Below are 17,769 nucleotides of genomic sequence, written 5' to 3' on the forward strand. Positions count from 1 at the left end.
CAGCTGTGTGCCGCTACCCTCTGGGAATGTCAGGTGGGCAAATCCATGATGAAGATATCACAGCTTCCAGCCAGTGGTACGAATCTACAGCAGCCAAGCACGGCAGGTGAGGGGATGTTCTGATACTTGCTCAAGGTCATGGCTCATATGGGGTGAGGCTTGCACATGAAGACTTGGCTTTCAAGTCTCTGGGTTTACTACCAACTTGGTGGTTTTATCGAAGAGAAGGAAAGAACAAAACTAATGTCAAACAAAATAGGTAAAAAGGATTGTAGTGTAATGCAGAAACAAGCTCTTTGATCTATGCAGTAAGGAGAGAGGGAGGGAACTGAAAAACCTCATTAACGTGACAAGATGGAGTAAAACAAAACAGAAATGAATTTCATTGTAATTGATCTTTTCTGTGCATCAGGCAGAAAGTATATGTCAAAGAATTTCCAAGTTAGAACCCAACAGTTTAGAAAAGGATACTTGTCCAGCTTATCCATACTTTCCCATTATCCCTGATTCCAAGTGTCTTGATAATGGAAAGGGTGGGAACAATTATTCAATTGCATTATTCTCACTGGTTGTGTTGAGTTGTGCTCCGATCTTCGCAATCCATACAAGGAGACATCATGGCGATGAGATGTTTGCAAATGGATTGCCAAAATCGGAGAACAACTCATCCACCCAAGCTACATGTTTTCTGACTTCTTTCTAATTGCACTCGTTGTTTCACACTCTCCTCAGGCATTTGCATCATTGATTTGTAATCTTTTTCTGCAGTTTATAGACCAATCAATAAACCATCCTTACTGTTCCATAGACTGGACCTTGAAGGAGGGGATGGAGCCTGGTGTCCACAAGGACCTGTAGATCCTGATGACATGGAGTTCCTTCAGGTTGACCTACGAAAGTTGCACTTTATTACCCTGGTGGGAACTCAGGGTCGTCACGCTGGAGGCCACGGCAATGAATTTGCTCAGATGTATCGTCTTGACTATAGCAGAGATGGAAACCGATGGAATTCATGGAAAAATCGAGAGGGGAAACAGGTAAATTCTAGATTAAAGGCCTGCAAAAGTTAGCATTTGATTATTGTCACTTGAGCAGCTGAAGTTATTGCTCTGCTGTGCCCACTTGCATTTGTATCATGCAATTGGAGTAATGTCAAGATAAATTCTACTCCGCAGTATGCAGTTTGCGAGTCGGAGAGCTGTTGATTTCCATCTGATGGAAGGGCACACCTGTGTCCAAATTTCACTGAATGTTGCATTTCACAGGTAACATCGAGAAGGAATGATAAGTGGTTGATCAGTCCACAGTAGTAATCTTTTGGCAGCTTTGACATCTTTGAGATCAATGCACCAATTCTTGTACTCTTTCTTAACCTCACTCATGGCCTTCTGGGAAGCAATACTGCAGGAAACCCAGCATTTACACAAATGAAAGGGATCACCAGCTACAGAATATCCAATCTAGTTGTTGATTGGTTTAGATTAGCTGCTGCTGTGATTATACAAATGGTCATGCTCTTCAGTACAGTAAACATAGAACTGTACAGCACAGGAACAAGCCCTTCGGCCCATCATGTTGTGCCAGACTAATTAAACTAGCTCTCCTCTCTCCCTACTGCATTGTAAGTAAAAGTCTAATACACCACTCCCCCTATTCTCTGCATATCCATGTGCCAATCTCAGAAACTCTTAAACGGCTCGATCATATTTTCTCCATTACTCCCACTGGCATCACATTACAGAAGCCAAAAGTGTCTGTGTAAAACAAAAACTTCCCCTGAACAACTCCTTTGACTATCCCTCGTAATCTTAGAAACTTCTATTGGGTCTGCCCTCAACCTCTGCTGCTCCAGGAAAGCATCCCTATATTTATTTAAAATTGGCAATGCCTAAAGATGCTGGAATTCCAAGGGAACACACACAAAATGCTAGAGGTACACAGCAGGTCAGGCAGCATCTATAAACAGTCGAAATTTTGGGCCAAGGCCCTTCTTCAGGACTGAGAAGGAAGGGGGAAGATGCCAGGATAAAAAGGTGGAGGCAGGGAAAGAGGCTCACCGGAAGGTTTTTAGGTGAAGCCAGGTGGGTGGGAAAGGTCAAGGCTGGAGAAGAAAGAATCCGATAGGAGAGGAGAGTGGACAATCCGAGAAAGGGAAGGAAGAGGGGACCTGGGGGAAGTAATAGACAGGTGAGAAGTGAAAGTCAGAGTGGGGAATGGAGGGGGGGGGGTGAGATTTGTTCACCAGAAGGAGAAATCAAAATTTATGTCATCTGGTTGGAGGGTACCCAGACGGAATACAAGGCTGAGGGAGGCCTCATCTTGATATAGGAGGAGGCCATGGATCAACACATCGGAATGGAAATGGAATTAAAAAGTTTGGCCTCTGGGAAGTCCCACTTGTGGCGGATGGTGCAGAGGAGCTTGACGAAGAGGTCCCCCAATTTATGACTGGTCTCACCACCACAGCATTTTTGTGCAAGACTTTATTTTTATATATGGACAAATCTCTGAAATAGTTTATCATGCTGCATTTTTGCCATCTGACGGTGAGCTTCAAGACAAGCCTACTACTGCTGGGTTGTTAGCTGAAGCGGAGCCGGAAGAACTGCTGTCTCACAGCTCCAGTGCACCAGCTTCAATCCTGACCTGGGGTGATATCTATGTGTGGCATTCACACAGTCTCCCTGTGACTGTGTAGGTTTCCTTCAGGCACCAACTCCCAAAGACATGCCTGTTACAGGTCAGGGGCTAGAGATGCTGTGGAGAGTAACTCGCCTCCTAATTCCCAAAGCCTGTGTGCAATCTGCAAGGCTCAGGTCAGGAATGTGATAGAGAGAGAGATACTTTATTCATCCCCAAGGGGAAATTCAACATTTTTCCAGGGTCCCATACACTTATTGTAGCAAAACTAATTACATACAGTATTTAACTCAGTATAAATATGATATGCTAAATATCTAAAATCACCCTCCCAAAAAGCATTAATAAATAGCTTTTAAAAAGTTCTTAAATAGTTTACTAAAGTGCATTGAGTGGTAACTTAAGCTCAGTCCTAACCCCGGCACTTTAACATGTCTTGCCCCTGGTGGTTGAATTGTAGAGCGGAATGGCATTGGGGAGTAATGATCTCTTCATCCTGTCTGAGGAGCATTGCATTGACAGCAACCTGCCGCTGAAGCTGCTTCTCTGTCTCTGGATGGTGCTGTGCAGAGGATGTTCAGGGTTTTCCATGATTGACCGTAGCCTACTCAGCGCCACCGATGTCATACTCTCCAGTTCGGTGCCCACAACAGAGCCCACCTTCCTTACCAGCTTATTAAGACGTGAGGCGTCCCTCTTCTTAATGCTGCCTCCCCAGCACGCCACCACAAAGAAGAGGGTGCTCTCCACAACTGACTGATAGAACATCTTCAGCATCTCACTACAAACATTGAATGACGCCAGCCTTCTGAGGAAGTACAGTCGACTCTGTGCTTTCCTGCACAGGGCATCTGTGTTGGCAGTACTCCCAACCTGGTGAGTGCACCAGGATTTATCATGTACTGTGCTTATCCAATAATGAAACGGTCTGACCTCTGGAGAGTACCTGCCCTTTTAGTACCCTTCTCAGAAGCACTTGAAGAGTCCAGCTCTTCTGCCGACCCAATGATCATTTTCCTTCAGCACCAATATGAAGAAACAGTCAGTGTAGCAGGGGTCATTTCTGGGGGAATCGTGTGACAGAAGGGATTGGCAGTTGAGGTCCAAATCCGTTCCTGCGGAGGCATCTGGATATCTACAGGCTAGGAACTGGAAATTATTGAGTTTCACTTTGATGTACGATTCAAAGAAGATGAAAGGGAAAAGGATCTAGGATTCTAAAACGAGTGGAGTCCACTGTGTGCTCATCAATATTTAACAGCACTGCAAGGGTAGTCTTGTCATTATTGTGATGTCATTGTCCACAAAGTAGCTACTGTTCACAGCATAAATTGTTTCTCAGTTAGGGTAATGGCAGAAATAGAGAAATTAAAATAATGAATCTTTTATAATAATAGATGACATCCATGATGTCACAAATAAACACAAGTGGAAGAGGGCAGACAGGATTCTGCCTGTAAATATCAATGATTGGGGCAGCTATGAATTGTCAGCAATCGGGTATAAAGAAAATTCCAGATCTGCATTGTATCCCACCCTTCACATCTCCTTTACCCTCCGATTGCTCCCCGGTTCATTTCTCCTATCCTGTCCCATACCTCACACTGGAAAGCCCAAGCCAAAGACTCTCAAGTAGGGTGACAGTAGACTTCCCACCAACCTCTGACTGCAAGACAGGGATGCTGCCTCCGAGTCAAGACCACGGCTAATGTTTGTTGAAGTGTCGCCTAAGTATACGAAGGCAGCACAATTGCATTTAATTCTCCTGTGTTTTCTTCTTCCTCTTCAGATAATTGAAGGAAATGTAAACCCATACGATCCTGTTCTGAGGGATCTGGACCCACCAATGATAGCAAGATTTGTCAGGTTCATACCAATTACTGATCACTCAATGAGTGTGTGTATGAGAGTGGAGCTCTATGGATGTGAATGGTTAGGTAAGTGATTGAATCTTTTTAGGTAATAAGACGACAGTAGCGTAGCAGTTAGCGCACCGCTATTACAGCTCGAAGTGTCGGAGTTCCGAGTCCAAATCCGGCACCCTCTGTAAGAAAGTTTCTATCTTCTTCCTGTGTGTGCGTTTCCTCCAAGTGCTGCATTTTCCTCCCACAGTCCAAAGACATAGTGGTTCGTAGGTTAACTGCCCTTTGTAATTTGTCCTGTGATTAGGCTAGAATTAAATAGATGGGGTGCTGGTCCAGAATGGCCTGTTCTGCACTGTATTGCTAAATAAATGAATATGTTAAAGGAAGACTTGGATCAAATGCTCGAGAAGCCTGGCTGCCACCTTGGCTTTATTTCTGCCTTGGCTACAGCAGTTATTACTGGATTACCTCCCCTCTAGCCACTGAGTGGATCATGGCTAACATATTCAATACAATAGTCTATACATGTGTATCAGTATGTACGTTTTTGTCTATATCTGTCAACACAATTGCTTTATCGGGGAACTTAAGCGGAGGAAAGGAGTGCAAAAACTATCTCAATTTGCCCTATTTTGCCTCTGCCACAAAATGAGGTCTGCAGACATTTAAATCCAGCTGATTCTGCAGGTTAACTCATTTCAGGGGATGTCACAAGGCTTTGCACTGGCCAGACAAACTGTACAGGTGGACAAGAGACAGGACACAGATGGAGTATACTGGAGTGGGAGAGGTGAAGGATGTACATTGGGAGAGAAGAATTTTTTAAAAAGCTGTGTGGTGTTGTAAAAGAATTGAAAAGCACTGCACATATAATGGGTGAAACAATCCACGCTGTCCACACAATTTCAAAACATCGATCATCATTAACAAATCTGGTCAGCGGTTGTGTGCAATGAGAAAAGGTGTTTGGAAATACAATTTTTAAATTTGATTTTACATGCATTGTTCCTTTTCACCTGCTTCCATTTAAGTAATAAAAATTATGTACAGTTCATCTAGTCTCTCACTTTTCTCATAAGAGAAAAAGGTCAAATATATTTTATGATGTTGTTTCTAACTGTAACTCTCTATATAAGTAAAACAGACCCAACTGGCCTCTGGAGAACAGTTGCCCTTTGCAGCACTCAGATTTAGAAATCTGTCTTTAGGGGTTATAAAAGTTGCACAAATTCAATGCAGCAAACTGCAGAAACAAGATTCAGACCAACTATAGTCAACAAATTTATCTATCATCCTCCTTGGGGATTTGAACAAAAGCCAGGCTTTCTTCTGGATACAAACCTCAAAGCTACTGAAATATTGTGGGTTGGCAGGGAACGTTATAGTGTGACTCACAATCACATGAGTATTTAGTCTTTTCTTTTATAATTCAGAGACCAATCATGTGACCATTCACAAAGAAAGGAAGCAGGCACATTTGTGTGACATGTTATTGTATTCCTTATCCCAGAACAATCATATTCAATGGATTACTCCTGGAAAAAGCTTAAACTGCAGATGCCGGAAAACTGTAGTAAGTGCTGGAGACACTCAGCCAGTCAGGCAGCATCTGTGGAGGGAAAAGCAGAGTTAATATTTCAGGTTGACGGCCCTTCATTAAAGCTTTATATTGGAGTTACTTGGAATGTTAGCGAGGATTAGAGCAGTGACTTCCCAATCTGGAGTCCAGATCTCGCAGTTAACGGTAGGGGATCCATGGCTTAAAAAAGCTTGGGAGCCTCTAGAACAGAGGATCTTCTCACTATGATAGCTACAATTGGTTTGGTCTTTTCAGGATAACATTGTGAGTGAATTGATGGAGGTCTTTAAAACAGTGAGTGAATTAAACAGGATACCACAGAAAACTTATCTCTTGCTCAAAAGAAAGTCCAACCTGGACATAAACTAATAGAAATTGCTATTAAATTTAAAGAATACTTCAGCAAGCTTTCTTATTTTCTTATGCAGAATGGTTAGGATGTGGAATTTGTTACTACATACAGTGATGATGTAGGCATTCATATCTTTAAGAGGAAGTTAGATAGGTGAGAGGGCAGAAAGGTTTATGATTAGCTAAAGCAGGGTTGAAAGAGTCTCGAGTATATAAACTTCAGAACTCATCAAAATGGCATGTTCCTTGATGAGCTTTCCCTGTAATCCAATAAACTACATGTTTTATTGATAAACATCAATCACTCACAGAGGAGAAGCACCTCTCTTCGTTAACAATATTGGTGGGTTCCTGGCCTGAATACTTTGGGATGTAAAATAATCCACTTGATGGAGTAAAGTTGATTGACTTTCAAATAGAATATATATTTGGCTATGATACTCAATTAACAAAATGCTTTTACGATTGCTTTAGATTTAAGGTGTGTGAAAGTTTGAACAAAGGAGTTTAACCAGTGAACCAGACTGAGGTCTAGAGGGCTAAGATGAACACAGTAGCATTATGTTCAGCCTGGTGTGGTGGCCAAGGTTTGCTTTATTGTGGGCAAACCCCATGTGGGTCAGCCTCTTGTGACCGAGTGTCGGGCATCACAACCGGTGGGGAGCAGGTGGTTCAGCAGGGACTATCGATGTACAGTTAAAGAGAGTGTGGGCTTGAGTGGTACTTATTCATCTCTAACTGTACTGATTCAACTTGTTCTGATGTCCACAAAACAGACATCAAGCCCACGTGGGTATAAACTGGCTTTGCTATCAGTGTGATGAACTCAGCACTGGTTAACATGGTTTCTTAAATTCCCTGCTTGAGTCCGGCAACTACCTGGTTCTAAAATGGTGCCAGACCAAACCCTGTACCAATGTGTGGAAGGAGTGAAGATCTCAAGTAAAATGTGCAAGATTATTAAAATTAGTTGAGCTGTGGATGGTGTATCTCTGATGCGACCTATTTATGTCTTTGCACAGATGGTCTAGTGTCTTACAGTTGTCCAGTAGGCCACCAGATGTTCTCATCCAAACATCCTACTGTGTATTTGAATGACTCAGTTTATGATGGTGCAATCAGTTCAAGGTAAGGTGCTCCACACCCCTTAATAGGTTGACATTAAGTTTGAAGTTCAAGGTTCAAAGTAAATTCATTATCAAAGTACGTATATGGCACCATATACAACACTGAGATTCATTTTCTTACGGGCATACACAGTAAATCCAACACAATAGAATCGATGGAAGACTGTTCTCAACAGGACAGGCAAACAACTAATATGCAAAGGGCAACATAATGTGCAAATATGAAAGAGGTAAATAAATAAATAAACAATAATTATCAAGAAGGTGAGATGAAGAGTCCTTGAAAGTGATTCCATTAGTTTGTGGGAATAGGTCAGTGATGGGGTAAGTGAAGTTATTCCCCCCCCCCCCCCCGGTTTAAGAGCCTGAAGGCTGAGGGGTAATAGCTGTTCCTGAACCTGGTGGTGTGAGTCCTGAGGCTCCAGTACCACTTTCCTGATGACAGCAGTGAGAAGAGAGCATGGTCTGGGCGGAGGGGGGACCTTGATGGATGCTGCTTTCCTGTTACAGTGCTCCATATAAATATCCTCAATGATGGGGAGGGCTTTACCCATGATGGGCTGGGCCATATCCATTATTCTCATCGGATTTTCCATTCAAGTTCCATTCCATTCATAGGATTTCCTTACAGGCTGTGATGCAACCATCAATAAACTCTCCACCATACCTTTGTGGAAGTTTGTGAAAGTTTTAGATGCCATGCTAAACCTTAACAAACTTCTAAGGAAGGAGAGGCACTGCTGTGTTTTCTGAGTAATTGCATGCTGGGCCCAAAATAGTTTATCTGAAAAGATAATACTGAGGAATTTATAGTTGCTGACCGTCTCGACTTCAGATTCCGCCAATGAAGTCAATAAGCCCCTCCTTCGTCTTTATCCTACACTTTTTAAAATATTTAACAATGGGCATTGATTTGAGTTAACCTTAGTGAAGTTTTCTTGTAAAATATTAATGCCCATGTCAGTTTGTATATGACAAGAGAGTTATCAACCTTAAACTGACACCAAACCACTAGAGGTGGGGCCAGATGATCAAAATCTAGGTCAATCCACTACAACTTAAGGAACCAGTGAAAGGGTCAAAGAAACTTTGTATATTATAATCAGCTCATGGGTTAATGAAGGCATGGATGTGGATTTCAGCAGCAAGTTTGCTGACTCTATGAATTACTGAGGTAAAAATTGCCCACTGTTGGCATAATGACGACATGGACTGTGGTTCAAAGGTCTGCCTAAGGTCAAATATGACAGATTACAAACATTCTGCTTCAGATTTGGACAGTAGCTTGGAAAAGGTATGAAGCTGATAGTTAGAGAATGGGGATATTGAAGACAATGGCTGTACTCTTTCAGTTTTACCTTTGATTGAAATTTATGCTCCTTTAGCATGAAATGACAGGAAAAACAGAACTGATATTCCAGCAGCAAGTGCGTTAACTTTCTGTTATAGTTTTGTTTAGAGCAATTTCCTATTATCAGTCAGTACTGCAGAATCCAATCATACACGAAGCAGATTCCAGTCTTTTCAGTTTTGGGTCTCTAAAGCAGGGAAGAACATGTCCCACCCTAAAAGCCGCAGGAAAAAGCCTATAACATCCAACTAAGCAACAGCCCCATATATTAGTCTGACGTTAAGAAGCACTGAAAAATTTTAAAAAAATGTTTTAAAAGCACAATGAAGGAGAAATGCTTGTTTTCCTCTGTTGTGTTCTTGTGCATAATTTATACTTGTGTTTTTCTTGTGAATTCTGCTTACCTGACGCTATGTGCCTGTGATGCTGCGACAAGAAAGTTTTAAATTGCACCTGTGCACATGACAATAAACCCGATTTTGACTTTGAGTTTGTTTACATGCAATTAGCCATGCATCATTAGCCAATACTTGCATTAGTCTCTCACAGCCAAATGTCTTTACAGTATTTCATTAAACTGAGCAGCTGCTCCTGCACCGTATCTGTGCTGGTACTTTACCTGAGCTGATTTCCCAGCAATACCGCTAAAGAACAGTTAAAACTTCATGCTTCCTTGCTGAACCCCATGAGGAATCCATTAAGTGCAGAATGTTCTCCAGATAACAGAAGTAGAAACAAGTTTTGTGAGATATATATACACACGTTGAATGGTTTGACCAGGCAGTTTAAAATCTTATTCCTTTTAATGGTAATACCTCAGTAGAGATGACGTTTTTCCTTTAGTCTTACTGAACCCTTTCAGTAAAGAAATTTTTTCTCATCCAGCATGTGCATTTATATAGCTTCCCTCACAATCTTAGATAATTCCAAATACTTTGCAATTCGGACAGCAAAAGTATTCCCTAAAGGTTGTCTGAAAAAAAAGGTTATTGGATCTTTTACAAGCACCAAGCTGGTATAAATTGTTATGTCAAAGACAGCATCTCCAATAGTATAATCTCAACTTTACCACCGGGCTGAAGTACCGGTTTTGTGTCCAAGTCTCAGAAGTGGGGTTTGAAACCATACCTGCAGATGAGACTGTTATGGAGTCGATGGTTAAACCTTTTCATTATGTTAACACTACCATGAAAGAGCAAAACTAAAATACTGCAGTCAAACAGCGGTTACTAGATTTTCAGGTACAGTGCAAAAATCAACTGCCATGATTCCAGTTAGGAAGAAAGAATTGGTAAGAAACCTGAAGCACTAAACATGAGGCACAACTCAAGATATGAGGATTGAATTGATACATGAACACACTGGTTGGTTTTCCTGGAAGCTGGTTACTCTATCCACAATACATTCATGAAATTTTATCAATTATTAAATCTAACGGGTATTCTTTCAAACAATGAGATATCCCAAGCTGGAAGATTGATTACATTACCTGTCTTCAATCCACTTAGGAATTTTGGTCATTTTGACTTTTTTTGTTTTACCAGCATGTGGTGCAGTCTTTTTTTTTTGGCGGGGGGAGGTGAGATGGCAGGGGGAATGTCACAACATATTGAATTAGGTAAAACTCAAAACTTCAATAATACATATATACATATACACACAATTATTTTGCTTTGCCTCACAATATGCTGTCATTTTATTGTAATTAATCAACTAACTATTTTTGTTCAGTCTTCCTTATCTCTGAAGACTCCTCCAGTCTCTCTGTCTTCGAAGAACATAGTGTTCAACACACTCGAGCTTCCTAGGCACCCTCCACTCCTTCAGCCCACGTCGGTTTAAGCCACTTTGGTCCAAGGTTCTGGATCTCCCTAAATTTCTTTATCTTTGGCCCTCACTTAATCCTCCTATCCTTATCCTTTTGATCCAGCCTATAGTCATCCCTTCTGATGTATTTTGCTTGGTATCTATGTTTGATTATGTTCTTGTTCTCTTTTGGTGAGCTTCCAATCCATTCTATCAGCAAAGTCTGCTGCCAGTATTCCATATTCCTGACCATCATTTCTCTTGATAAAACCTTGTTGCCAAAAGTTGTTGTTCCTGTGAAATGATCTGAGACATTGTCCCATGTTTGTTTTTTTTTTATTTTTTTTTCAAATTTTGGGGAGATAGACATGATCATCATGACAAACATTTATTCTCTGCCTTTAATTGTGTTTGATTATATAGCGGTGAGATACTTTCTTGAACCTCTACAATCTATTGAAAAATTGGTCATATGCATTACTTTGGCACAGTTTGAGTTATTAGGCATTCTGCATATGCATACCCACCAGCAAGATGAATTAACTCCTTAAATTATTTAAATAAGAGACTCCAAAATTATTCAGTTTCCTATCTTCTAAATGAAATTTTAGAAGTAAGGTTCCATCCGTCCAACACTACAATGAATCAAAGCACTTGGCAAAGGTCATTTCCTAACTAAGACGTTACTATTTTAAAGTTGGTTGAACATCCGTTGACACCAGAAATTCAACATAATATCAATAAGGAAGTTATAGTAATGGCATGGTCCTTTAATAATTGGCTACTCATGTTTCATGAATCTATTTAATTAACCTTCTGGTTTTAACAGTGCATACAAAGTACATCAATAGTATAATAATGGCATTGGTAAAACCAGTTTTGAAATTTCATCTTTCACTGTTCTGATATTGGGTATTAAGACCTTTATTAACTTCAGAGTAAAACTGGGTATAACTCCATGCATCACTCTAATCTAAGGTCAGACTTGATTGATAGAAACATTCAAGTTACATTTCTCTTTTCAACATGCTACAAGTTCAATATGAGCACATAGTACAAAGGGGTGAAGCTAGAATGACACAGACTCTATGCCTGTTAATGTTAAGATGGGCAATGGTAAAGGAATATCGTGATCCATTTGCGTATTAGGAAATCCAGCTATAAACTAGCAAGTTACAAATTTGTCGTGCAATAAATATCATAAAAAGTGCCATAGACATTTCTAAATTCCTTTTGTGGGAAAATTATAAATATTCCTTTTATTAATCTTCTGCTTTATGCAAACTACATAAGATGCTAATATGTGCGAAGTACTTATTTCACACACATGGAATTTAGTTCATTGTAATGGTTCTTCATTGGAGATTTTTAAAGCCATGTTCATTCTGTCTTTCCAACAAACTTTTTTCATGTATCTTTGTCCTTAGGATGGTTTCTGAAGGACTCGGTCAGATGACAGATGGTGTCTGCGGTTTGGATGATTTCACACAGAGTCATGTGTACAATGTATGGCCAGGATACGACTACTTAGGATGGCGGAATGACAGTTTTGAAAATGGCTATGTGGAAATATTATTTGAATTTGACCGTATCCGAAATTTCACAGCAATGAAGGTGCAAATCCCTCCATAATTGATAAAACTTTTGCATGTCCATCTGTTGATCTAGCCATCCATCCACCAGATCTTCTATCCATCCAGCTGTTTATTTAATTCTGTGTTCTAGCCTGTTTGATTGTTAGCTTTATCCACCTCAGAATGAGAAAGAATCAAATCTACGAATTTCCATTAGCATAACACAATGTAATAAATTCTCCCAGGGATTCATTAAAGCATAAGCAAACACAATCTGAGAGAAAGCAAAATAAATGAACAAGGTTAATGACCAAAACCTCTTTCAAAGTTTGGGTATGTATTAAGAAGAAAGAGGGAAAAGATTAAGGTACAGCTTATTGCAATAAAAATCATGGATCAACAAGAGGCTAGAGATACCCAAATATAGGAAGGGAGAATATTACAGAAGTAAAGGAAACAAGGATACAAAAATGGTCCAGAAGTTTAAAACCGAGATATTGCATAAGTGGGAGTTGAATACAGACAGCAGAGATCTGGATAAGTTAATGGATGAATAAAAAAGAGAGGCCAGCCAAGATTCCATGTCCTTGTAATGTTTTTAAAGTAACACACATTATGTAGCCCTTTCTTCTTAATGAACTTAATGTTTGCCTTCTCTTTAAAGTACTGTTTGGTATTGTAAATTAAATAAATTGTTACTTCCTTTTGAGGTTCAATAGCTAAAATTAAAATGATTATATATATTTCTTGTTTTTTATGGATGCAGACAAAGGTATAATTCCTGAATTTGGGGAAAAGTCAATGTACCCTACAGACGCAGTCCTTGGGTTCAACACACTGGTTAAGCTAAACAATGTAAATGAGAGGTTTTAAGGGCAAAGATATGGTGCTACCAATCATTGACTTTGCAGTTTAAACACAATTTGCATTGATAGCATTCAAGCTTGAACCATGATAAATGACCTTCCTGAATGAAAAGCGGAACAGATCCTAATTTAAGAAACAAAGATCACTTCATTTGTCACATAATAATAGTTCACTAGAACTCATCTTCACTAAATCCCAATCTTTATGATTTGAAATCATTAAAAGTGGTCTACCAGGATAACCAGCATTACTACTGCACTTATGACAGGCAATTTGAAATATAACCATTAATTTTGCTTCATATACCTTATTGGGCATGATTTTCACTGTAGACAGTGTGTAGAGCTACAGCTAATTTCCTGCAATGGCTGAGCACTCTGACGGCATGCACAAATCAATTTCTATAAGATACTTAAACCCATGGATGAACAGTTTCCTGCACAATTTTCTTCATCAGCAGTTCTGGGAAATGGACAAAATAGACTAAAACATATTTGCTGGACAAAATGAAGTGTTTTTCTATGTAAAATCTTGTTATGCTGTGTATGGTGGTGGCATCTGTCGGTCTTGAGAGACCATGGACCTGCACCTGGAATTTCCAGGGCACAGACCTGGGTAGGGTTGTATGGGAGACTGACAGTTCCCCAAGCTGCAGGCCTTCCCCTCTCCACGCCACTGTTGTTGTCCAAGGGAAGGGCACTCGGACCCATGCAGCTTGGCACCGGTGACGTCGCAGAGCAATGTGTTGTTAAGTGCCTTGCTCAAGGACACAAACACACTGCCTCAGTTGAGGCTCGAACCAGTGACCTTCCGGTTACTAGTCTGATGCCTTGCCCACTAGGCCACGCGCCAACACTATGCTGTGTAAGGCCAGCGGTAAATGAAAAAATATATATTGCACACCAGTTTCATTTTACCAGCACCATCAAGTTTTTGTTAGTATCTACAAGGGACAATCTTTCGATTAAATACAAACTGAATAGTGGCTTTGGGAGAATCCCTTAGCTTTAAGTTCTTCTGATTTACTGGAAACCTTATTTGTTAGAAGGCCTCTGATCATAAGCCTCCATCAAACAAAATTACAATTTTAAAAATTGTTTAAGAAATTCAGGAAGCCAGGAGATTCTACAGATGCTGGAAATGCAGAGCAACATAAAATTCTGAAGGAACTCAGCAGGTCAGGCAGCATCAATGGAAATGAAAAAAGAGTTTTGGGCTGAGATCCTTCATCAGGTTCTTCATCCAGGTTCCTCTTGCAGTTTGTGTGTGTTGCTAAGAAATTCAGGATAACATTTCTCCAGAGGCACGTGAGTGACATTAATTTACTCAGCATGGATTGTCAGGTCCAAAACCAAGAAGGCTTCATGTTTGAAAATATTAGCTGTGTTCGGATTAAAGTGGATTTTAAAAAAAACTTTCCTGGCATCATCTCTCAGGATAGTAAGATAATAATCTTGGTAGGATTACAGTCGACCCTCAGTAAGTGTGGTTGCATTCCTAGAAAGCCATCTGTATTGCAGTTTTCTGCAACACAAAGCCACATCATCTGTGCGATTCTCAAAAACACAAGCTTTTTAAAAAAAATCAGTTTTGTGTTTATTAATTTGCTTTATTTTCAATAAATTCTTTGAGTCCAAACTTCATCCAAACTTTATCCCAAAATCTCAACTTTTTGGGTAGAGACTTGTGAACATTATGAGAGTGAATATCCATTACCAAAGCAGCCATAATGTGGGCGGGTCACCTATATATTCTTCTGAGGGTCAAGTCCTCCACTAATTCTTCAGAGGGTTTCCTCCAAATAGAGCAAGAGCAGGTTACATTAAAACACAGATAACCCTCTGTATAAACTGGTTCACCAGGCTTTGATTCCCATATTTTATCAGGCCCGTATTCCCATGCAAATTCTAACTGCTGTTCTGTTTCCTATACTGAATTGAAGTTTACTCGGCTTACTAATGATGTTACCTTATTGTGTAACATAAAGTGAATTAGGAGAGTTTCAATATGAATAGTTCAATTATATCCACTGGTCCAGAAAATCTGTATCCTGTCACCAGCAAAGTATTGAGTGTTCTGGATTATTGAGAATTAGTATATAATTAAAATATCAAGTCTGGAAATGACTGAGTCCGATCACAACATGCAAGAAGGTATTCTATCAGAAAGGTTTGTTGTGACATGAATAACTGACAAGGTTTCAGGTGAACTTATGTTGGTTAAGAATACCAGGATGTCTTTTGTTATACTGTGTGTATGTTAGATCAGTGTGTCAGTTGCAGAAGCTTAACTTACAATTTTTATCCTTTATTGATTGCAGGTCCATTGCAATAACATGTTCACAAAGGCAGTGAAGATATTCAGGGAAGTCCAGTGCTTCTTCCGCTCTGAACCAGGAAAATGGGAGCCCAACCCTGCCACATCTGTTCTGGTCCTAGATGATGTCAATCCGAGTGCTCGATTTGTTACTGTCCCACTACAACAGCGTATGGCAAATACCATCATGTGTCAGTTCTACTTTGCTGATACATGGATGATGTTCAGTGAAATTTCATTCCAGTCAGGTATTGCCAAGTGATTTTCTTGGTCACTGTTTTTGTTACTGTTTACCTTGCTTTACCTTACTGTAATATTTTATGGATTGCACTGTACTGCTATTGCTGCAAAAAAAAAAAAATCATGACATAAGGGTGATGATAAACCTGATTCTGATATAGGTCTCTATTGTGGACTGATAGTGAGAAGAGGGCAGGGAGAGAGGAAGGTTGGTTGGAAAAGGGGGAAGAGAGAGGATGGAACGGGAAGTACCAGAGGAGCATTCTATAAGGATCAATAAACCAATTGTTTGGAATCAAATGATCTTGCCTGCTGTGTCAGGGCTAGGCCTGACTGCATCGGTGCCACCCCGCCCCTGGCAGCCCTCTGCCACCTGTCTCACACACCTCTAAAGGTGCTCCACCCCTGCCATTCCAAACATCCTTTGCTCCTGTCAGATTATCAAATAAATATATCTCTACACTCTCTCTCCCCCTCTCTCCCCCTCTCTCCCCCTCTCTCCCTCTCTCCCCCTCCCTCCCCCTCCCTCCCCCCTCTCCCCCTCCCTCCCCCTCCCTCCCCCTCCCTCCCCCTCCCTCCCCCCTCTCCCCCCTCTCCCCCCTCTCCCCCCTCTCCCCCCTCTCCCCCCTCTCCCCCCTCTCCCCCCTCTCTCCCCCTCTCTCCCCCCTCTCTCCCCCCTCTCTCCCCCCTCTCTCCCCCCTCTCTCCCCCTCTCTCCCCCCTCTCTCCCCCCTCTCTCCCTCTCCCTCTCCCTCTCCCTCTCCCTCTCCCTCTCCCTCTCCCTCTCCCTCTCCCTCTCCCTCTCCCTCTCCCTCTCCCTCTCCCTCTCCCTCTCCCTCCCCCTCCCCCTCCCCCTCCCCCTCCCCCTCCCCCTCCCCCTCCCCCTCCCCCATAGATGCTGCCTGATCTGCTAAATTCCTCCGTATTTTGTGTGTGTTGCCATAGAATGGGCAGCCCAAACGTGGGGGCACTTAGGCTGTCAAGCTTGACAAGCTGGTCTCAGACAAACCTTCAATTCATACTGAATGCTGCCTCCTCAATCAAGCCTGATGATATGACCGCTCCAACACTGCTTGAGGCAATCACTTCATTCAAATCCCAATTGAAATCTATGTGGCAAACTTATCTCTGTCTACTAAGAGCTCAAGCTTGGCTGCTGGTCTTGCATTCATTTCAAATGAAATGATTGATAATGATACCTGAAGTATGTTTCATAGTGGGACAATCGCTTTTGTTTTGCAGACACTGCAATGTACAACAATTCGGGCACCACCCCAACTATGAATATAGACACTACAACCCACATTGACATAGGTAAGAAGCTACTGATTCAGCTTGAAATATTTGTGGATACATGAACAAAACTTGGGGCTTTCCTATTCAATTTTTTGAAAGAATCATAGTTTTGTCATTTGCACATACAATGCTAAGTCATGGTAACAAATAATTGATAGTTCTTTCACATTATTCTTTCTGATTTTGTCAGAAGGAAGCTGCATTTTGAGAAATGTTTCAGAGGTGCTGTGATGACTCACTCTCAAATGTAATTAGCTTCTTTGATGCATGGTTAAGTCCCGCTGTATTTCTAGTTTCTCCAAAATAATGTTGATAACTCTACTCTCCCCTCTACTGGAAGAGAATTGGAAGGGACATTGTGCTTTTTCAGTCAATCTGGGAGGCAACCTGAATTTCGTTTCAATTGATGTCAGATACAAAAACTCACCAATGTGTAACAAACCAGAAAATTAGCTGTCAGAAGTGAGTGAAACCAGACTAACGTTGTCTGGAAGAAGTTTATCTTCAGGTCCCAGAGGTAAAGATGCTTGTCTGCTATATCACATCCACATAATCTCTCTGATTCCAGAATGACCGTTAACAAAATTCTTTGCTCACTGAAGCTCGACAGTACAAATGATCTCCACATTTGGGGTCAAAAATAACTTAATTCAATTCAGTTTTTGAGGAGTGGAAAGATGTTTGTGCATGAATTCTTTAAAATGCCTAGCCCTTCCACATCAACTACCACACAGCCTTGAACAAGGAATTGGCTCAAT

At 41.0% G+C, this 17,769-nt stretch overlaps 1 protein-coding gene across 3 annotated transcripts in view; it reads left to right on the plus strand.

The window, feature by feature from the left end:
* Positions 1 to 17,769, plus strand: part of ddr2a (discoidin domain receptor tyrosine kinase 2a) — a 158,463-nt gene that overhangs the window by 120,714 nt on the left and 19,980 nt on the right. For all 3 annotated transcript variants that reach the window (XM_059984746.1, XM_059984747.1, XM_059984748.1), the window contains 7 exons: positions 4 to 106; positions 809 to 1,037; positions 4,430 to 4,577; positions 7,458 to 7,563; positions 12,147 to 12,333; positions 15,481 to 15,724; positions 16,958 to 17,029. In XM_059984746.1, the coding sequence (XP_059840729.1) occupies positions 4 to 106; positions 809 to 1,037; positions 4,430 to 4,577; positions 7,458 to 7,563; positions 12,147 to 12,333; positions 15,481 to 15,724; positions 16,958 to 17,029 (1,089 nt within the window). The remainder of the gene's footprint in view (positions 1 to 3; positions 107 to 808; positions 1,038 to 4,429; positions 4,578 to 7,457; positions 7,564 to 12,146; positions 12,334 to 15,480; positions 15,725 to 16,957; positions 17,030 to 17,769) is intronic.

This window comes from Hypanus sabinus, chromosome 11, assembly GCF_030144855.1.
Source record: "Hypanus sabinus isolate sHypSab1 chromosome 11, sHypSab1.hap1, whole genome shotgun sequence".
NCBI lineage: Eukaryota > Metazoa > Chordata > Chondrichthyes > Myliobatiformes > Dasyatidae > Hypanus > Hypanus sabinus.